Source organism: Equus caballus, chromosome 1, assembly GCF_041296265.1.
Source record: "Equus caballus isolate H_3958 breed thoroughbred chromosome 1, TB-T2T, whole genome shotgun sequence".
Taxonomy (NCBI): Eukaryota; Metazoa; Chordata; class Mammalia; order Perissodactyla; family Equidae; genus Equus; species Equus caballus.
In genome coordinates this window covers 30,677,312-30,700,114 of record NC_091684.1, presented here as the reverse complement: position 1 = coordinate 30,700,114, position 22,803 = coordinate 30,677,312, and the positions used below count along the sequence as shown (strand labels likewise).

At 42.3% G+C, this 22,803-nt stretch overlaps 1 protein-coding gene across 4 annotated transcripts in view; it reads left to right on the top strand.

The window, feature by feature from the left end:
* ABCC2 (ATP binding cassette subfamily C member 2) overlaps positions 1-22,803 on the top strand; it is a 57,470-nt gene that overhangs the window by 22,703 nt on the left and 11,964 nt on the right. For all 4 annotated transcript variants that reach the window (XM_070223011.1, XM_070223003.1, XM_070223013.1 and 1 more), the window contains 13 exons: positions 1,738-1,875; positions 2,410-2,556; positions 4,217-4,301; positions 5,002-5,068; positions 6,501-6,627; positions 10,618-10,794; positions 12,310-12,477; positions 13,249-13,429; positions 17,861-17,984; positions 18,272-18,407; positions 19,071-19,290; positions 19,443-19,597; positions 22,349-22,504. In XM_070223011.1, the coding sequence (XP_070079112.1) occupies positions 1,738-1,875; positions 2,410-2,556; positions 4,217-4,301; positions 5,002-5,068; positions 6,501-6,627; positions 10,618-10,794; positions 12,310-12,477; positions 13,249-13,429; positions 17,861-17,984; positions 18,272-18,407; positions 19,071-19,290; positions 19,443-19,597; positions 22,349-22,504 (1,881 nt within the window). The remainder of the gene's footprint in view (positions 1-1,737; positions 1,876-2,409; positions 2,557-4,216; positions 4,302-5,001; positions 5,069-6,500; positions 6,628-10,617; positions 10,795-12,309; positions 12,478-13,248; positions 13,430-17,860; positions 17,985-18,271; positions 18,408-19,070; positions 19,291-19,442; positions 19,598-22,348; positions 22,505-22,803) is intronic.

Genomic DNA, 22,803 nt, shown 5'->3' with positions numbered 1-22,803 from the left:
GAGTGGTGGGTTCTCGCCCTTAACAAACCCTCACAGAGGCCTTGCTCCTGGGCCTGTGGTGTGTCATGTGCCTCCTGACTCATCTACCCGGTCTCCTGTTTCTTCTCCTACTACCCCTCTCAGGCCCTCTTTTAAACCTTGATTTCTGTTTATTTAACTTAAATGGTTTGTTTTGTCTTTACATTTTACTGTAGAAATTGGCAAATGTGCACAAAAGTAGAAAGAATGATAGAATGAACCCCCATGGACTTATTGCACAGCTCCCATAATTATCAGCATGACCTAACTAATTTCATCTCTACTCGCTCTCCCCACCTCATGCCCTGCTAGATTATTTTAAAGCAAATCTCGGATATCTTCTCATTTCCTTTGTAAATACTTTGTATGTGTTTCTAAAAGAAGAACTTCATTTTAATAACCAGAAAACATTATCACATCTAAAAAAATTAACAATTATTCTTTGGTACTATTAAACTTCCTCAATTGCCTCATATATGTCTTTTTTTCTTCTACTGTTGGTTAGTTTTGAATAAGAATCTGAAAAACGGTCACACATAGCATTTAGTTGATAGTGCTTTTAATCCATAATAGTCCCTCTTTCCCCCCTTTTTTGGTCGTATTGGAGAAAACAGGTTGTCTTATTTCCCCTAAATTGGTAGTTATATCTAGAGCCTTGATTAGATTTAGGTTTGATTTTTGTTGTTGTTGTTGTTGTTTTGGTGGGGGTGGCGGGGCAAGGATACCTTCAGCTGGTGTTGTGTGCTTCCAAACATCAGAGACGTTGAGTGGACGAGAGTCCAGGAGTTGTCAGCCTGATTTATCCCTTGTTAGGTTTCCTGCCATTCTTTCACCTTGAGCAGTGATCTGTGGCCCTGGTAGCACATTCTGATCCCCTGGGAAACTTGTAAAACCCACTGAGTCTTGGGTCCTACTTCAAACCATTTAAACTGGACTCTTCAGGGAGAGGCCCAGTCATACATATTTTTTAAAAGCTCCCTAAGTGATTCTAATATGCAGCCAAGGTTAAAAATCACTGTCATAAAAGTTTTAGCATGATGATCATTGCCTTGATCCATTCTTTCATTAGGAGTTGCAAAAGGGTGATATTTTAATTCTATTATTCCTTTGACATTGATTAGCTAGGATTCTATAAAGGAGAATTATCTTCAATCAACTAGTTGGTTACTCTAAAATAAAATTTGTATTATAGATAGGCAGGATAAATGCTTGCTTCTTTCCCTCTATTTACTAGCTTTCAAAATAACGCATTTCATCTTCCAAAGGTGACCAGTAAGTTATTTTTTAATATATATATACGTAGTTTTGAATTAATGGATTTTAACATTAGAGACAAGTTACTTAGCCTCTCTCAGCCTGTTTCCTTATTGTTAAAATGGATACAATAATTCTACAAAAGTAGGGGACTAACTCTCCCTGATTTTCACTGGGTTTAGTACTGAAAGCCTGGTGTCCTGGGCAACCCCACAGTCCCAGGCAAACCGGGACAGTTAGTCACACTAATGTCGTTATAAGGATTAAGTAAGATAATGTATATAAAATGCTTTGTACATAGTAGGTTGTTAGAAAATACAAGCTACCATCCTGTAATCATACTTTATAATCTGGATTTCTACCTCCCAAATTTTGGGGAGCATATCCTAAAACCTGGGTGGATGAAACTCACCTGGTGTCCTTTCAGGGCAACAGTGTAAGCTGTGCTCTTTTCTATCCTATTAGATCCTGAAATATTTTGCCTGGGAACCTTCCTTCAAAGACCAAGTCCACAACCTTCGGAAGAAAGAGCTCAGGAACCTTCTGACCTTTGGGCAGTTGCAGTCTGTGATGACATTTCTCTTATACTTAACTCCTGTCCTGGTGAGTGACAGGAGTCAGTGGGCTGGGTCAATTTCCTGAAGAAGTAGGTCTGTCTAGATGGACTGCCCAGGGCCTCTAGGCCTGACCTCGAAATCCAGCCCCTCTCCTCAATTCCCCAAGCTGCTATTCCTACATCATACTCCCAACTCTAGTTTCACCCTTGTGTACAATTTGGTGGTCTGGCAACCCAGAGCAAGTTTCTAAGATGTTCAGCATGAATGTGGTATCCAGGAAGGGCTTGCATAGAAGAGCTCCTTGTCTTCTTGGGGAGGCTCTGTGGGTCCATAGAGGAAGGAATACTGATATAGGAGCTAGAAAACCTGAGCCCTGGTCCTAGCAATGCCATTAATTGGCTTTGTGACCTCAGGTAAGATATTTTCTCATCTTCTGGCCTCAGCTTTCTCATCTGTAACGTGGGAAGGTTGAGATAATCCCTAAGACTCCTTCAACTCTGATATGCTGTATTCCTGAGACTTAGCACAAGGCTGCTTGAGCCCTTTTAGGAATGAATTGCTCATGACTTTGCTTTTCCAGGTGTCTGTGACCACATTTTCTGTTTATGTCCTGGTGGATAGCAATAATATTTTGACTGCTGAAAAGGCCTTCACTTCCATCACCCTCTTCAATATCCTACGCTTTCCCATGAGCATGCTTCCCATGTTAATCTCCTCCATGCTCCAGGTAGGTAGGAACTCTTGCTGCTAACTGATTATCTCTGATTAAAAGCCTTAGATTCCAGAATGATCGGCCTTTCATATCTCATTTATAGCTTCTGCTAGTGAATTTCCAATTAGAGAGATTTGTTTGGTCTCTGGGAAACAATGGTTTGATCTTAGGAAAACCACAAGCTCTCTGAGCCCCAGTTTATCTGACTATAAAATGAGGATGACCCTACCAATCTCACCTCCCTCACAGGGAGACAATGCTTTGTGAAAGCATTAGTGAGGTTATTACGATTAGCCCTGGCACCTGGAACATTTCTAAGCCCTTTCCCCAGTCCAGTTTCCCCCACATTTCCCCAAGGCTCTTGAGGTATTTAGGCATTAGGGAACTATGACATGAAGGGAGAAAAAAGACCCTCTCTTTGCATGAAACCATGTGATGGTAAAACCAAAGACAATTTGGGAGTTTCAAGCTGTCAGAAAATGAGTTTGGAGTTCAGGGGGATGGGCCAGAGGGAGTGTCTGGGTCCTGAACACCAAGCATAGCCACTGAGATGGACCAGGTACCAGACCTCAAGAGCAAGATCACAGGACAGGTGGCAGACTGGTGAGGCAACCAGGATGATGGAGTGTGGTGATCTGCATTCATCGCAGAGGTGGCTGCCTTCAGACAGCTCAGGCTGTAGGCAAGACTAGGGTTTAGGAGAAGACCTCCTTGTCCCTGACAGATTGGACTGATAAAGAAACAACACACTCTTTTTAGATTCAAATGGTTTATTACATAGATAGGAAAAGAAAGATCAGCAAAGGTGTTAGCTCCCTGCATTCCCTGTCCCACAAGAAGACCCTGAAACAGAAGGGGCCAGATGACAATGCATCAGGGGCAGTGGGGCACTCTGTTTCTGAGGAGCTGATCCATGCAGCAGCTGAGCAGTTTTACAGCCTGCAGTTGCACTCTAAGGAGAGGGCAAGGCAGAAAGCCCAATACTTCGTCAGAACCCAGGTGACGATGAGAAAAACCGTCTTGTGACAGCCTCCCTGGAAGGTAGGGAGGCAAATGAGAAATGTCCTTGTAAAACCTCCTGCAAATCCTCCCAAGTTCTCATGTTCCAGGAGGACCACAGTATGCTCTGCCAAAGCTTAGATCAACTGCAATTTAAGCTCGGCCTGTGTGGCCTATGTGGAGATGGGCAAGGTCATTATGGTGACATAGCCAACTACTCTACAGAGGGTCCCAATAGTGGCTCAGTTAGAACACTGGATGACTCATCAAGGCATGGACTCAGTTAAAGAAGAACATGCCAGGGGCCTCGTTGCCAGAACCAGTTAGAAGATAGGGTTTTGTCTTAGAGAAAGGCAGAAGAGTTTCTGGAACTAGAAAGACTGGAGAGATAGCAGTAGAGTTAACCTCCCACCACCCAAGTTGTCTGAGGGGCTGAAACAGACCATCTTAATTTCCCTCTGTCCAGAGTGGGATGGTCCCTAGGGCTGAGGTGTGGCTGAGTCTGTGGTGGTGTTGGGAGGCTCCAGCTGTGGCAAATGACAAATTATGGGCAAGAAGCCTAGCAGGTTGACTGTCTGCTTCCATATCCAAGGCTGATGACAAAGTCAAAATCCTCTCCCTATTTGTGTTTGTCATTGGATTTTTCATTCCTGCAATCCTTTGTGTCCTTCTTTAGGCCAGTGTTTCCGTAGATCGGCTAGAGAAGTACTTGGGAGGGGATGACTTGGACACATCTGCCATTCGACGTGACTCCAACTTTGGTAAACGAACTTAGATTTGCTTCCCAAACTTCTGGCACCAGAACTTTGATAGACAAGGGCTCAGCAGCAGCAAACTGACTGAAGGGACAGCTAAGGGACTGCTCTTGAACTTATATTTGCATAATAAGCATAATGTTTTAAATTATGTTTTCACTTAGAACAAATTGCTTAGACAGATTGCTAAGCAAAGCTGGGCCCGCTATTCTGAGGATAAGCAGGCCATCCTCCAAAGGATCTAGAAAGCAGGGTAGAGCTAAGCATGTAGAATTTGGAAGGTAGGCTGGAGTGAAAGAACACACAGGTTCTAGAGGTTTAAGGACTGAGGATGCATCCACCGCCAGAGTGAGCAGTAGGTCTGGAATCCAGGGTAGGGAGTGGCTGGATTTACATATGGAGGTGGAATTTGTACCAGGAGACTAGATGACAGAGGGCCTGAGAATGTACCCAGAGGGTCTGTAGGTCAGGAATCTTTGCTACCGACAGGGCTGGGACTCCTGAATCAAAAAGGACCTTATATGCAAGCAACTTCTAGTCTCACCCAGGAGCTTTCGTTTGCCCCCTTAGCGTAGGAGCCAGCACCTGACAAAGGTGATCTCAGGATCTGCTGGAAGAAGTAGAGAGGGACATATGAAGGCTGAGAAAGGGCAGAGAGATGTAGGGACCTACATCCGACTAAAAGAGGGGGCGTTTTTCTTAACAGACAAAGCTGTGCAGTTTTCAGAGGCCTCCTTTACCTGGGACCGTGACATGGAAGCCACAATCCGAGAGTGAGTTGCCTGCTTTCCACCCTGCTGTTCTTTAGGATTCTCGATAACAGTCCTGTTATTTGAAAATTCCATGTAATAAAACATATGGGGAAATGAGCTATGTGTACACGTTCAGTTAAATACCAGTGTAGGCTAACCCCCTGAAGCGATGCACTGACAGCAAAGATCCTGAGCTTCTTTGCCCATAACTGCATCTGCCACCCTGCTTTCCTATTATGGGACTACACACATCCAGCTGAGAACTCATGAAGACATTTGTTCTCCAGATTGTGGATGGAGGTGGTGCAGGGTTGGCAGGTGGCCTAGCTCTCTGGGTATGGTAGAGGATACACACAAGAAGCTGAACTCAATATAAATTCATTCGTTAATTTAAGAATAGTCATCAAGAACATTGGAATCTTGCTTCTTTCCCCAGAGTGGACAATGGGAGCTGAATAAGATTCAATTTCAGATCTGGAGTTTTACATCTAAACAACACGTTCCCACATCCTGCCTTCTAGGCCACTTCCTCTGCCTTAAGCCGGTCCTTTTATGCCACACTGCTGCATGTAATGTGTTTCTTAAGCACTACATGTAATGGCAGACCCAACTCATCCACTGAGCACAGCACACACAGAGTACAGGAGGAGCCTGCGTAGGTGGCTCTTTCTTCACAGCCAAGCACAAAATTATCATCTTCCGGCTACACCCAAGACTGTCTGCCCTTCTCTCCTGTTCCTGCAGCCTTTGTCATGGACTTGGAGCTTGCCCCAGGAAGTGTCAGGCCAGAAGACCCTCCTCTGAACCCTCCCAACCTGAAAGCCTCCCTTTACAGAGAGGAGATGGGACACAGCTCCCATTTGCTAGTATAAGTCTAGAAGAAGTGAACTTGATGGGCAGGTTCAGAAAGACGGTGAACAAATTCCTGATGTTTCTAATGTTCTAGGGACTCAAATAATAGGGCTGGCACACAGAGTTTCCAGGAACTAGCCTAATGTGGGACTCCCTCCAGCAGACACAGCCAGGTCTGCAGGGGAGGGGGAAGGGAATCTGTGCTTCAGCAAGTGGTTCCCTTGAATGGCTAGTCTCATTGAATAGCTAAGTTTGGGAAACATTGATCGAGTCTAACCTCATTAGTTTAGAAATGAGAGTCCAGAGGCAGTAACAGTCCAAGATCACACAGCTTAGCAGTGGTAGAGTTGGAACTTGATCTCAGGTCTCCAGGCCCCCACAAGGGTCTTGTTTAGTGGTACCAGGTTGGTTGTAAGATAAATTTTCCTGTCGAAACCCGCATTTGGTGCGCGCACACACACACACAAAGGATCATTAAAGAAGCACTTTGGAGTCTTGTATATCCAAGACAAATTTTCCAATCTTCCCATGGAGTCTGAGAAGTAGCTTGAATTACTCTGGAATAACTCCCCTCATCTCTTTCAAATACACTCTCTTTCAGCGTGAACCTGGACATTATGCCAGGCCAGTTGGTGGCTGTGGTGGGCACTGTGGGCTCTGGGAAATCCTCCTTGATGTCAGCCATGCTGGGAGAAATGGAAAATGTCCATGGACACATTACCATCAAGGTGAGAGAGAATGCCAAGAAGAGACTTCTGGCACTCAAATGTGGGACACTTAGTGCTGCTTTCTCATTTGAGAGAATGCCCTGAAGACTAGAATCTGATGACCATTGTTGTGTTGCTGTGGGTGAGGTCTTGGAGGCATCTGGTAGACTCACAACCTATAGATTCTTTGCCCCACCCTCCAGATATAATCAGACTCTGGGGGTAGATTCTATGAATCTGCACTTTTAATGAGCTCCCCAGGTTATGCTCATATGCATACTAAAATTTGAAAACTATTGAATAGAGCTGTCTTCCTTCAAAGTCTAAGCAATTCTGCTATATCTGTGTTTCTGAAAACCTCACATTCTACAAAATTGTGCAATAAAAATAACAGGACCTAGGAAGAAAGAGTTAGAACAGATCATTAAAAACTGACATAACTTTGTAACCAGGGTATCAACAAAAACAATAACAAGAATAACAATGAAAACAGTAGCACTGTAAAATCTCCACTGGCAATTACACCCAGCATCACAATTAGTTCTGGGCCTCCCACCTCCCCTTTTAAGAGTTTGGTCTTTGAGAGTACTTACTTCCAATATAAAAATTTGATGTAGTTTGTAGACATCTTCATGAGTTACGATTTTTTTTAACAGAGAGGAAATCTTTTCGTGGCATCTTTGTCAGCACTCTCAGCTTCCCCAGAGAGCTAAATTTAGAGGAAATTATGGGTACTTAGAATCATTTAACCAGCCACTGCTTGCACCAAAAAGAGGCATGTCTATAGAGTTTTAGCTTTTTTCCTAAAAATCTTCATATGTTTAAATATATATAAGTATATATATATAAAGCCTTTCTTTTTAGTTATGAGAAAGTTTGTCCCTGATTGCTTTACACTGAAATGCTTGAAAAAAACTAAGAATCATCACTTCTTCCACATTATACTGACATTATTCCCTGATTTACCAATCACTAATGAGTGAATTTGCATTAAATAAACATGCAGTATAGCAGAGTAGCCTCTACAGATTTAACCCCTAACTCCTTTTAGGACGCTTTTTCTTGCTAACTCATAATTGAGTCCATCCTCAAATGTAGGCATTTGTCAGGTTCCCTCTCTCTTTGCACCTGATCTGCTTCAAGCATCAGCCTGGTGCCCTAACTCCAATCTCTTAGTTCTGGCTTCCTAGGATGTCGCCTATACCATTTCCCCTCTCAGTGTCAGCCCTCTGTTGGTCCTAGTAAACTCACTTGGGTCTGACTAAAATCCTGTTCCAGAAGCAACACGTGCATTTATCCTCCAATTTTCAGGATCAAGGCTAGAAACTGATGGTCAAAAAAAGGAGTATTTTTTTTTATTTTTTTAAATTTTTAAATTTTTTTTTATTTTTTATTGAGTTATTGATAGGTTACAATCTTGTGAAATTTCAGTTGTACATTAATGTTTGTCATTCGTGTTGTAGGTGCACCACTTCACCCTTTGTGCCCACCCCCGACCCAACCTTTCCCCTGGTAGCCACTAATCTGTTCTTAGTCCATAATTTTAAATTCCTCATATGAGTGGAGTCATACACAGATTATCCTTCTCTAGCTGGCTTATTTCACTTAACATAATTCCCTCAAGGTCCATCCATGTTATTGCAAATGGAATGATTTTGTTCTGTTTTGCAGCTGAGTAGTATTCCATTGTATATATGTACCACATCTTCTTTATCCATTCGTCTGTTGCTGGACACTTAGGTTGCTTCCACGTCTTGGCTATTGTAAACAGTGCTGCAATAAACATTGGGGTGCATAGGACTTTTGGGATTGCTGACGTCAAGCTCTTTGGATAAATACCCAGTAGTGGGATGGCTGGATCGTATGGTAGTTCTATTTTTAATTTTTTGAGGAATCTCCATACTGTTTTCCATAGTGGCTGCACCGGTTTGCATTCCCACCAGCAGTGTATGAGGATTCCTTTTTCTCCACAACCTCTCCAACATTTGTTACTATTAGTTTTAGATATTTTTGTCATTCTAACGGGTGTAAGGTGATATCTTAGTGTAGTTTTGATTTGCATTTCCCTGATGATCAGCGATGATGAGCATCTTTTCATGTGCCTATTGGCCATCCGTATATCTTCTTTGGAGAAATGTCTGTTCATGTCTCCAGCCCATTTTTTGATTGAGTTGTTTGATGTTTTGTTGTTGAGTTGCGAGAGTTCTTTATATATTATGGATATTAAGCCTTTGTCAGATATATGACTTGCAAATATTTTTTCCCAGTTAGTGGGTTGTTTTTTTGTTTCAATCCTGTTTTCATTTGCCTTGAAGAAGCTCTTTAGTCTGATGAAGTCCCATTTGTTTATTCTTTCTATTGTTTCCCTTCTCTGAGAAGGCATGGTGTCCGAAAAGATCCTTTTAATACTGATGTCAAAGAGTGTACTGCCTATGTTTTCTTCCAGAAGCCTTATGGTTTCAGGTCTCACCTTTAGGTCTTTGATCCATTTTGAGTTTATTTTGGTGAATGGTGAAAAAGAATGGTCAATTTTCATTCTTTTACATGTGGCTTTCCAGTTTTCCCAGCACCATTTGTTGAAAAGACTTTCTTTTCTCCATTGTATGCCCTCAGCTCCTTTGTCAAAGATAAGCTGTCCATAGATGTGTGGTTTTATTTCTGGGCTTCCAATTCTGTTCCATTGATCTGTGCACCTGTTTTTGTACCAGTACCATGCTGTTTTGATTACTGTAGCTTTGTAGTATGTTTTGAAGTCAGGGATTGTGATGCCTCCCGTTTTGTTCTTTTTTCTCAGGATTGCTTTAGCAATTCGGGGTCTTTTGTTGCCCCATATGAATTTTAGGATTCTTTGTTCTAATTCTGTAAAGAATGTCATTGGGATTCTGATTGGGATGGCGTTGAATCTGTAGATTGCTTTAGGTAGAACAGACATTTTAACTATGTTTATTCTTCCAATCCATGTACATGGAATGTCTTTCCATCTCCTTATGTCATCATCCAATTCTCTCAGAAAGGCCTTGTAATTTTCATTATATAGGTCCTTCACTTCCTTAGTTAAATTTACCCCAACGTATTTTATTCTTTTTGTTGCGATTGTGAATGGTATTGTATTCTTGAGTTCTTTTTCTGTTGGTTCATTACTGGAGTATAGAAATGCTACTGATTTATGCAAATTGATTTTATAACCTGCAACTTTGCTGTAGTTGTTGATTACTTCTAACAGTTTTCCAATGGATTCTTTGGGGTTTTCTATATATAAGATCATGTCGTCTGCAAACAGCGAGAGTTTCACTTCTTCCCTCCCTATATGGATTCCTTTTATTCCTTTTTCTTGCCTGATTGCTCTGGCCAGGACCTCCAGTACTATGTTAAATAAGAGTGGTGATAGAGGGCATCCTTGTCTCGTTCCTGTTTTCAGGGGGATGGCATTCAGTTTTTGCCCATTGAGTATGATGTTGGCTATGGGTTTGTCGTATATGGCCTTTATTATGTTGAGGTAGTTTCCTTCTATGCCCATTTTGTTCAGAGTTTTTATCATAAATGGCTGTTGGATCTTGTCAAATGCCTTCTCTGCATCTATTGAGATGATCATATGGTTTTTATTCCTCAGTTTGTTGATGTGGTGTATCATGTTGATTGATTTGCGGATGTTGAACCATCCCTGTGTCCCTGGTATGAATCCCACCTGATCATGATGTATGATTCTTTTGATGAATTGCTGAATTCTGGTTGCCAAAATTTTGTTTAGAATTTTTGCATCTATGTTCATCAGTGATATTGGCCTGTAGTTCTCTTAAAAAAAGGAGTATTTAAATTGTGAATAGGATATTGAATTTTTCTCCCTGGTTGGTGCAGTAAACACAGGCACATTTGTTAGTATCAGATAGTCAGTCTGACATACATTTCTTCAAATCTAAGTTCCATTTGTTCCTTTCCCCTCCTGCCACCCCTTCCTTCAACCCTGCATTTCTGGAGGTACAGCTGTCATATGGTCTGATCCTTCCCATACAGGGCACTGTAGCCTATGTCCCACAGCAGTCCTGGATCCAGAATGGCACCATAAAGGACAACATCCTTTTTGGAGCAGAGTTCGATGAAAAGAGATACCAGCAAGTTCTGGAGGCCTGTGCCCTCCTCCCAGACTTGGAAGTGCTGCCTGGAGGAGACCGGGCTGAGATTGGAGAGAAGGTAATTGGAACACCAAGGGACCTTGAAGGGTGAAGAAATAGTAAAGAGAAAAAGTGAGGATGGTGAAGAAGTACATGGGAGTAAAATAGCTGACCAATTTTGGTAGTCATGTTTGGAACAAATACCAGAAAACATGAGTTTGCACAGTATTTTGTGCAAATAACTCAGAAATTTCAAATTTTGTTACCTGGAAGCAAATATAAGAATTAGGTAATCTAAAGGAAAAATGATGAGGCTAGGACCTGAGTGGTTAAGTGACCAGTGACTGGCCCAAGGTTGACCTCACAATTGAGGGGGGCAGAGGCAGGACAAGAGCATAGGTGTCCTTGATACCGACCCTAGGTTCATAGGTTCTCTGTATAATAGAAATTGACAATAAGCCCAACCAAAGTCTCAGACAAAGTTTAATTGTGGCTGATGCTTAAGCACAAGGGACACAGCACAGGAGAAGCCGCTCTCTGGCTGGGTCCCCAAAGGGAGTCATCCTGAGTCTTTTATGGGGTGAAGGGAGCAGACTGGCATCATGATTCTCCTCCTCCAAAGGAATTCTGTTTCTCTCTTCCCTGTGGTGTCCTCGCATGCCCCGTAGGGGTCACAGTCCCAGCGCCTGCCCAGTAGATCCAACGTGGTGATGTTGCTCACTACCACCAGCCCAGGAAGGTCGTATAGTGGTCGTCTCGAGGTTTTGTGCACATGTAGGAGTTGGAGTCCACCGCTTGGCAGTTTTTTGATTGGAAGATCGCTTATCTTGACTTCAAAAATAGTTGGGCTGGGAGGTGCTGGACCTGGTGGTTAAGGATGAGGGGCAGAGTGCCATCCCTACTCTGTCTTGTCCTGACTCTGCTTCTGTATATTAGTGAGGGCCCGAGTAGGGTTCTGATACTCTGCTTCAAACACTTAGAAATTTAGTATGAATTATTTTCTCAGGTTATTAAATGCCTTTCTTAAAAATCGATTTTTAATGACTTTATTGTATCTATTATATGTATATAGCATAATTTGTTTAGAAATCCCTGATTACTAAATATTTAGGATGTTTTCATCCTCCCTCTCCATTACTGAAAGTGAATATAGCAATCTCTAGGGGACAAGGATCTTGAGATGTTAGAAAACTAGTAAGTGACAACTCTGGAGGGATTTTGTTCATTAATTCAACATACATTTATTGAGTACCTACTATGTGCCAGGCACTGTTTTAAGTGCTGGAGTTACATCTATGAACAAAGTAGAGAAAATCTGCCCTAGTATAGCTCTACATTCTCATGGGGCAGGAAGCAACAAAAATAATAAATAAATAAATCATATGATAGAAAGTGGTAAGTTGGGCATACTTTTATTTATTGGGCTTAAAGTAATTTATTTGAACCAAAATTATTTATACAAATAAAGGAACTTGTAAGATTTTTAAGCCATTGATACTTTATTGAAGCAAATCTCTTCCTTACCCCTCCTTAATAGCCTCTGTGAAAGTGGGACTATGGAGTAGTGCTTAACAGAATTTATTTTCTTCTTCAGGGTATAAATCTTAGTGGGGGTCAGAAGCAGCGGATCAGCCTGGCCAGAGCTACCTATCAAAATTCAGACATCTATATTCTAGATGACCCCCTGTCAGCTGTGGATGCTCATGTGGGAAAACATATTTTCAATAAGGTCTTGGGTCCCAATGGCCTATTGAAAGGCAAGGTGAGAAATTATTTAAAGTGCTGAAGACATGGGGGTGGGGCATGCACCCGCACTTTGATTGCATTGTCTCATTTGCTTCTCAAATGATACTATCTTTTGATAGTATCTTTTGATAGCAGTGGGCTTGGGTCATTTCTCCAGAGGCCTATCTGTCTCAGCCCTATGGTCCCTATCTGAGCCTCGTTGCTGATCCATGAATGTTTGTCTTTCTTTGAGTGGAGTTCCTGTTGCAATAGTTAATGTGGTTCATAAATAGACAAGAATACAAGGGATGCTAAGTCTCCCATACCAGGGATGGCCTGGGCCAAAGACAAAGTTTCTTGCCCTAACATACTGAAAGAATCTGGGCACTTCTTATTAGTTTAGTTGATTAGCTGGTTAGTGAAAGGGGCAGTTAGTTAACTAGTTATTTAGTTAGTTTTGTATACATCAGTTATATTGATAGGTCTTGATCTCAAGTGACATTCCTAAGTCCAACTCTTGTGTACCCAGGAAGCTGGAGGAGAATGTGTGTAGGGCAAGCCTCATTGTCACTACAGGAAAATAACTGTGAATATATCCACGATGACAGGAGTCTCAACTTACACCTAGGGTCAGGTTTTAGCATGAGGTGCTTGGAAGGAAAGAGGAAGTAAAAGACTCAAGTGGTCAGAACCACACTTTGAGCAAAGCCCTACAGTGAGTTGAAGCATCTGTTTTTCCTTTTTTAAAGTAAACCAAGGAAGGTGGTGGACATAGGGTAGTCAACACAATTTACTGTTATTTTTACAGACTCGACTCTTGGTTACACATAGCATTCACTTTCTTCCCCAAATGGATGAGATTGTGGTTGTGGGGAATGGCACCATCTTGGAGAAGGGACCCTACAGCACTCTGCTGGCCAAGAAAGGAGTGTTTGCTGAGAATCTGAAGACGTTTGTCAAGCAGACGGATCCTGAAGGAGAGGTCACAGGTATGTAAGGGGGATTGGAACAGGATAGAATTTGGGTATGGGAAGGGGTAGGAGTGGAAAACCACTATGTACCTCCTGACCTGTTCATTATCCAGTAAACTAGATTTGGAAGTGAATTACCCAAAGATCCACAATCTGTTCTTTCCATGTTTGTGTCTCTGTAAAGAAACGTAGACAGAACTCTATGCTTGAGCCAAACTGAAGCTCATCCTGCTCATCTGGTCTCTGACAAGCAGTTGAAGGGCACTCTTTAGGAAGGTATGACTGGAGGTTTGGGTGACTAACCCTGTGGAAGAAACAAGAGTGGCACAAGGGGCTTCCCTTTATGGATGCCCTGCTTCTTTTGACTCAAGTCTCAGATCCTACCCCACCTACCCCAAATGCATTAAAACCGCTTCCTGGACAGCTTCATAGGCTGATACTAATAATGTGCTGCTAAATTCTTGATAAGCCCTACCAAAAGGATCTTGATTAATACACCAAAAACCGATGGGTGTTTTGAACCAGAAAAAATCATGGCAGTTGCATAGTCTTACAGTATACCACAGAATAGCTGATATCCCCACCATTGGGGTCACTGATTAGCTCCAGTCAGCAGTGGAGTCCTGTCCCCTGGGGTTCTTCCCAAGAACCTGCCAACAGTAGTCCTGTGTATAGTTCTGGGTATATGCTTCAGGTAGCAGGACTGAGAAAGCAAGATCTGGAGTGTTCAGGGGCATTTCAGAAGTCAGAAGAGAGAGTAGCCACAGAGCCTGCAAAGTGGGGGCACGTTTACGCCTTGAGGTCAGGACATGTGATGGTTTAAAACTGCCCTGGGGAGCACAAGAGAGGGAAAGAAAAGCCTAAACTGTAAGTGTTGGAGGGACAGGACGAGAACAAAGAACAGGACAGTGTGGGCAACAGGGATTGGGAGCCAGCCCAGGAGAGTGGGGCAGGGGTACCAGGAACCCCAGAAAGGAAGGAGTCAGAGCTTTCCATCAGCCTTTATTTACCCCAGTGACTGGCCTGGAGAAAACAAAAATCACCTGCCCAGGGAGTGAAGGTCCCAAGCAAAGGGCAGAGTCGCAGAGACTGATGCTGGATCCCCCTGAGTTACTGCTCCGCCAGCCACATCATTGTGACTGGGACAATTTTCTTATGCTAATTCTAAGCATTTTATCCTGATTTGTCTGGACTGATTTTGTTTCTGAATTGAGTTTCTGGACTCTGCTATAAACTCCCATGGGTGGGGAGCCCCTTTGAAGAATCTTGTCTTTTATGTACAAAGGACAGTTTGAAAAACAACTCTTTAAGCCCTTGTTCTGGTAAACATTCACAGGTCATTTCTGAGCAGTTACGTAAGCCCCAGTGTCTGGCATGCTGTTGTGTTGGCTCTGGGACTCGAGGTACAGATCAGGAGGCGGCAGAGTGAAGGGAAAGGCAGGAGGGCAAGGTGACCGGGATTGATATTGGCTCTGTGCGTTGGATTCCTAATTAGCTGCTTAAGCAAAGCACTACAAAGTGGGTGGCTTAAACAGCAGAAATTTATTGTCTCACAATTCTGGAGGCCAGAAATCCAAAATCAAGGTGTCGATAGGATTGGTTCCTTTGAAGGCGACAGGGAAGGATCTGTTCCAGAACTTTCTCCTAGCTTCTGGTGGTTTGCTGGCAATCTTTTGCATTCTTGGCTTGTAGACACATCAGTCTCTGCCTTCATCTTCACATGGTGTTCTCCCTTGTGTGCATTTCTGTGTCCAAATTTCCCCTTTTTATGAGGACATCAGACATATTGAATTAGGGGCCTATTGCACTTCAGTCTGACTCCATCTTAGCTTAACTAATTACATCTGCCATGACCCTAGTTCCAAATGAAGTCACATTCTGAGGTAGTGGGGATTAGGTTTTCAAGATATGAATCTTGGGGGGATACAATTCAATCTATAACATCTGTCCTCTGACACCCCAAAATTCATGTCCTTCCCACATGCAAATGCATTCACCCCATCCAACATCCTCCAAATTCTTAATCATTCCAGTATCAACTCTAAGTTCAAAATCTCATCTAAATGTCAATTTAAAGTCCCGAGTTTCATCACCTAACTCACCCAAGTCAGTTGTGGGTGAGACTTGGAGTTCTGGGGCAAAATTCCTCTCCATCTGTGAACCTGTAAAACCAGATAAGTTATCTGCTTCTAAAATACAGTAGTGAGACAGTCATAGGATAGACATTCCCATTCCAAAAGGGAAAAATCAAAAGGAAAAAAGGGATCACAAATCCCAAGTGAGTCCAAAACCAAGCAGGGCAAATTCCAGTAGATTTTAAGGTTTGTTAATAATCCTCTTTGGCTTGATGCTCTCTTCCCCTGGCTCACTGGAGTGGTGGTCCCATCCCATCCAGCCCTGGGCAGTGGTCTCACCCTCTGAAACTGAGGAGCAGCCAACCCCTTATTGCCTTCAGGGCGATTTTTCGCCTTTCTTGAAGGGTATCACATGTTCATGGCTGGATGGCTCTATTGACCCATTTCCTGCCTGTAGAATCCCAGAAGTCTGACAGTGTTCCTTCATTTCATCCCATGTCCGTCCCCTGCAGTCCAAGCTGGCAGCATTTCTGCTGAGATGGTTAATTGGATCAAGTCACATGCCTAATCTCTTTAGCAAATCTGCTGTTGAGCCTTTCTAATGAATTTTTCATTTTACTTATACTTTTCAACTCTAGAATTTCTATTTTCTTCTTTTTAAACGATTTCTCTATCTTTACTGATGTTCTCTATTTGGAGAGAACACATTCTCATACTTTTCTTTAGATCTTTAGACGTGGTTTCATTTTGCTCTTTGGACATGTTTATAATACCTGATTTAAAGTTCTGTCCAGTGAGTCCAATGTCTGTGCTTCCTCAGGTATAGTTTCTGTTGACTGCTTTTTTCCCATGTGTGATCCCCTACTTTCCTGCTTCTTTGTATATCTCATATTTTTTTGTTGAAAAATGATCATTTTGAATAATATAACAACTCTGGAAATAAGATTTCTCTCCCCTCCCTCCTCCACCAGGGTTTGCTGTTCCTCCTGTTTAGTTTCCTAAACTAATTCTGTTAAGTCTGTATTCTTTGTCACATGTGGCCACTGAAGTCTCTGCTTGGTTGGCCTAGTGATCAGCTAATGACTAGGCAGAGATTTCCTTACGTCCTTAAAACCAATAAGTCACTCAGCCTTTGCTGAGTGGCTCTGTGTGTGGGGAGGGGGTGGACATGTCTTCAACACTCCAGCAGGCAGCTTACCATTCTGCCTTAGCCTTTGTTTCTTGTTTGCACAGAGCCTGAAGGTTAGCCAGTGGTAAGAGAATAGGGCCTTCTCAAGTCTTTCTTGGGGATTTGCATAGCCCTACACATGTGTATGACATTCTAGATTGCTAGGAATATATTGAAGATATGAAAACTCCCTATGGATGTCTTATTCCCCAGCATTTCCTTTTAAGTTTTGGTCAGCTTCTTATTTGCCCCAACTGTTACCACCAGCTCAGGCAGCTGTGATGTTAAACAGTTGCTGCTGACTGTTTGAGCTAGCTGCAAGTCAGGTCCAATAAAGACAAGCCCTAGGAATGAGGTTTTCCAGGGAACTGCCAGATGGGTCAGATAATGACAATTTTCCAGGGATGAGGCTTTTGGGGGAGTTCCAAACCCACTCTGTTCCCTCCAGCAGCTGCTAAGCTGCTGGGTTTTGTGGTTACCATGATTGTGAGGTTGTTGGTTTTCTAGGCTCCAGCAGATCAGAGGAGAGTGGGATGGGAATAAGGTAAATTAAATTATCATAAAGCTTACTGTTCTTACTGAGATTTAGCCATTTTCCTTAAATAAATGCTTCTTGGATTGTTGCAAGGCTTTGGTTTATTTCAGAGTAATGAAAAAGTTGATTTTAACAATTTTTTGCCAGTATTCTCATTGCTTTTATGGAGGTACCAATTTCCAGAGGTCCTAACTCTACCATTCCCACTGATGCCCAGGCTATGTTTTACATTTTATTTTATTTTATTTTCAGGGTATGTTTTTAAAATGCTTTAAATTCATAAAAGTTTGTCAAATTATCTGAATTTCAAGAAGAGAATTTTTAATTTACACTCACCTCTGTAATCAGTTCTGGGAATTATGAGTCTTCTATTTGTATAGTATAACCCTTAAAAGTTCTTTCCTGCTCTAAAGGAACCTAGAAGCTTCTGGGAATATTTTTCTCCTTCTTGACCATTTTCTCTTCCAGTGGAATTTTACCTCATTTCTCCTTTATTCTGGTATTTCTCAATGAGATGTACTATTAAGTAGTATTTCTGGAGTAGAAGATTCCAGCCTGTGTGTACATCTGAGATCTCTTGCTGAGGCCAGCAAGATCAGAAAAGACTTCTCCTTGTTCACAGGGCTGTGAGAGCTCTGCGCCATCTCCCTAACTTTTGTTGTGTCTCCTAGTCAATGAGGACAGTGAAGAAGAAGATGACTATGGGCTGATGCCCACTGTGGAGGAAATCCCTGAGGAAGTGGCCTCCTTGACCACAAAAAGAGAAAACAGCCTTCGTCGAACACTTAGCCGCAGGTTGGTCACCTATTCAGCTAGCAGCCCTCATCACTTCCGTATTTCCACTTGATCATTCTCTTTTTTTCTCTGTGGGCTTTTCCTGAGGGAGTGTACACCATGGACACTCCCAGCTCTTCCTTTGTTTCCTTGTATGGGGAGGACGGTTGGAGTGGTGTGTTTCCCCATGGCCATCTGCTCCAAAATTCTCTTTGATGCAAGTGGAATGAGTGTGACATTTACTTGTAGAAAGCACCTCAGGATGCATCTACATGCTCAGGAAAGCTTTCTGCCTCTCAATCTCTCAGTTCTAGGTCCAGTAGCAGGCATCTGAAGTCCCTAAAAAACTCCTTGAAGACTCGGAATATGAATAACATGAAGGAAGAGGAAGAAGTAGTGAAAGGACAAAAACTAATTAAGAAGGAATTCATACAAACTGGAAAGGTGAGCACCACAATAAAAAGCACCATTAGAAGTGAGATAAGGCTTGGGATCTGAACATTTTAAAGTTTGAGAACTTGAATGCATACCTACAGGAGGAATTTGTTGTACGTGCTTTGCAAATCTTTAAATTCACCATTGAAATGTTAGTGGAGGCTCTGGGCTTTCTCTCAAATTGTAGTTCCATGAAGAATGACATGTTTCCTGTGAATATCTTCATACCGCTGAGTGATTCCATTCTGATATGTAGAGAAAACAACAAAACTGCTTTGGGATGCAATTCTGGGAGCCAGAGAACGCTAATATATCAATCTCAGAGCACACAATTCAAATTAATAAAACTTAAAGCCAAGGTCTTAAATTTCAGATAACTTAAATCCAAATTAATAAAACAAATTCCGAGGTCTGCAGTATAATCCCATCTGTCCCACTTTTATATCTTCTAGAAGCTTATTAATAATCTGATGGTTATTTACCCTGCATTGTATTTTAGCATTGATTATTATCCTGGTGCAGTGCCAAAATGGTGACCATAGACTACCAGATTTTGCTATCTGCTATCCACATTTCCAGGGGACTTCACTCCCCATTGTGATTGGTATTCTAGGTAATTCCTTACCAAAAGCCATTAAGAATTCTACTAATGTTGAGGTGGGGGTTTTGCAGGTGAAATTCTCCATCTACCTGAAATACCTTGGAGCAATAGGATGGTGTTCAATAGCCTTCATCATCTTGGCCTATATATTAAATTCTGTGGCTTTTGTTGGATCCAACCTCTGGCTCAGTGCTTGGACCAATGACTCTAAAAACTTCAATGCCACCAACTATCCAGCCTCTCAGAGGGACTTGAGAGTTGGCGTCTATGGAGCTCTGGGATTAGCACAAGGTATGTCTGATGGCTATGACAGCAATCTCTTACAAAGTCTGTCTGGTCCATGAACTTTGCCTGGACTCAAGAAAAAATTTGCCATTGTGCCCTTGGCACAAGTCTTCAGGGATCTCTGTGCATGGTGCTGACTAAACTGTTTCCATTTCTAGGTGTATTTGTGTTAATAGCAAATATCTGGACTGTCTATGGTACCACCCATGCATCAAACATCCTTCACAAGCAACTGCTGAACAATATCCTTCGAGCACCCATGAGTTTTTTTGACACAACACCCATAGGCCGGATTGTGAACAGGTTTGCTGGCGTAAGTATCACAAGGGCTGTAAGATGTATTTATATGCTGAAGATCTTTCTATTTCTCACAGGGAAAGTATTCTCATGGCCCCCTAGGCAACTTTGTGCAGTTCCAGTTCTTTCGTCCACTCAGCATTCAAATGTTTTTTGAGTACCTTGTGTGAGGTCCTGAGGATCCTGGGGATAAAGGGATGAACAGCTCTGGCCCTTTAAGTAGCTCACCATCTAGTGAGGGAGACAGCCAAGGAAATAAAGGATGATGCTAGAATATGGTAAAACCAATAACAATGATGTGTACAATGGTGTTCTGGGAATACAAAAGAGTGACAGAGAAAAGAGGGACTAGCTCAGTCTGGGTGACTAATGGTGGGAAATGTCAGAAAAGGTGAGACTTGAATTAAGTCATAGAAGTTAGCCAGGGAGATGGTGGGGATAGGGGTGGGTGGGTGGCGGTAGAAGCAGGATGAGAAGGATTATTCTGCAGTGGGAAAAACACAAGTAAAAGCACTATCACTGGCTGTGACAGTGAATAAAAGGGATAGCAGGATAACCCTTTGCATAGTCTCTGCCTCCATTCCTCAAACTTCCATCTTCGATGCTTTAAGAATAAGTAAATTAGGTCTGGATTATGGAAGAGAGCCATCTGTTATTTTAATGAGGTTCTAAAACATAGTCTCCATCTGCTGCAGATCCTAGAACCCTTAGCAATCATTCATTCATTCATTCAACCACATTTATTGAGTACCTTCTATGAGCCAAGGACTGTGCTAGGCATTGGGATGCTCAATAAATGTTAAGATCATAGATGGCTCTCTGCCATGGGGCCAGACCGAATTCACTGATTCTTAATGCATTTGAGATGGAAATTTCAGGAACAAAGGAAGAAACTGGGCAATTTGGAGTAGTATTCAACTATCATCAGTACAGTTTTCAGTCCTCTGTTTGTAGAGGAGGGAGCACATTTTTAAAAATGACTGAGTATCTCTGGACCCTTATTTGTTTTGGTCTTGGAGCAGACACAGAAAGGCTAGCTCACAGCCCACAGCCAGGCTCTGGGGACACAGTGACTGCTTCAAAAGTGGGCAAGAGACTTATCCCCATTTATCACCTTCCTCTGGGACAAAAATAGTGGGCATGATGTTATTGGAAACAACTTCAAGGGGCTCTCTCCTCTTTTTTTTTTTGAGGAAGATTAGCCCTGAGCTAACTACTACCAATCCTCCACTTTTTGCTGAGGAAGACTGGCCCTGAGCTAACCTCCATGCCCATCTTTCTCTACTTTATACGTGGGATGCCTACCACAGCATGGCTTTTGCCAAGCGGTGCCATGTCCTCACTTGGGATCTGAACCAGTGAAGCCTGAGCCCCAGAGAAGCGGAATGTGCAAACTTAACCGCTGCGCCACTGGGCCAGCCCCTATCTCCTCTTTAATAAAGCCTAAAAAAGCACGCAATTTTGCATGAGGAGAGTTCTCACAGGAATTTTGCAGAGATTGCACACTCCTTTCTGATGTGGTGATATATATAATTAATCTTCTGAAAAAGAGAACACAGAGATCTTACTCTGAGTTGCATAAGCAACAGTCATATTTAGCTAACTGCTTTTGCGTGAAAAAGGAAACTGTCATTAATTAAATAGTGAGTGTTGTGGGGGAGGTGGCTCAGGCCTATAAAGGACAGTTTGATCTAGGGTTCTCTAGAACTGATGGCTGAGCTCTTAAGAGGAGATGACGGAGGGAGTGTAGGAAAGAAATATGGAGAATCTGTACCAGGTAAGGATCAAAAGTAATTTGTATATAATTGATAGCTGGTGAGGATTTCTTAATACAGTTTTTTGCATTCTGATGTGACTTTGGAAAGAGTACATTAGACTCAGGAGTCATCCACTCTTCAGGGCTCTCTTGGGAAACAATTATCCCTTACCTAGTTTGGGACATTCCAGAGATAATTGGAACTCACCTTGGTATTCACGTAGTACTAATCCTAGAATTGACATAATCTAAGAAATATAGGCAAGGGAACCCAAAATATAAGCCAGGCTTCCTGGGTGTACTAAACCATCCATCTATCTATTCATTTGCTCATTTAGTCCTTTATTCAACATGACATGAAGGCAGTATGGCAGTAAGACCTGTCCGTCACCTCTGGGTTCCTTGGTTAGAACACTGGCCAGGCAGGGATCACATTCAATCTCCACCTCCCTCTCCCCTTGATGGTCTACGCTTATTAGAGGCAACAACCTCCCAGGTGGGGGATGGTTCTTCAGTCAAGGATGGGTGACAGAGCTTGTTGACTGGAGCCTCCAAACAAATGTTTATTGAATGCTTGTTTTGTGCCAGGTTCTGTTCTAGGTACCCAAAGGAATTAGGACCTGCGTAAAGTTAGAATAATTGAATTGGCTCCTTTGTAGGAGGACTTACCTGTAAGGCTCTATTAGCTTGCAGTGGTTATGAATGGTTTAATAAATTCGACAAATGAGAATTTCACTGAGAAGAGTGAAAACCTTTGCCAAGTCTATTAAAAAAGGTAAAGGATGAATGCCATATCTGTTTAGAGAGATTTAGAAAGATGAAGAAACTACAGAAATGAGATTGGTTATTGGGGTGAACAGAGCAGTCCATTGCAAATGAATATCAGGAAACAATTAAATGAAGGAGTCACTGGGAACCCAGAATTAAACAAATTCCCTCCTGGAATTGGGAATATGTAAAATGTCGTAGGAATTCATGAGTACACCACCTCTCCTAATTATGTGTTCCTAGGATATTTCCACAGTGGATGACACCCTCCCCATGTCCTTGCGCAGCTGGATTTTATGCTTCCTGGGGATAATCAGCGTCCTTGTCATGATCTGCATGGCCACTCCAATCTTCATTGTCATCATTATTCCTCTTGGCATCGTTTATGTGGCTGTTCAGGTAGGTTTGGAAATGGCTAGGTCTCCTTTCCTCTCCACTTATAAAAGCCCTGGCTCCTTCCTGAAAATCTTCCCTTTTGTTTATTGCTAGTACTTGCTCCTCTCCAGCATCTTTGTCATTTAATCATACATTAATATACTGAGGAGCCCACAGGCCACAGTCTGAAGTTGAAGTGTCAGCACCAATTAGTGTGTGGTTCACAGCAAATCTCACATTAACGGTTGCCCCTGATAAGCTTAAGTGGGGCAAATTTATGTTTGGATCCAAGACTAATTTAAGGTTGGCTCTGGACAAAGTCT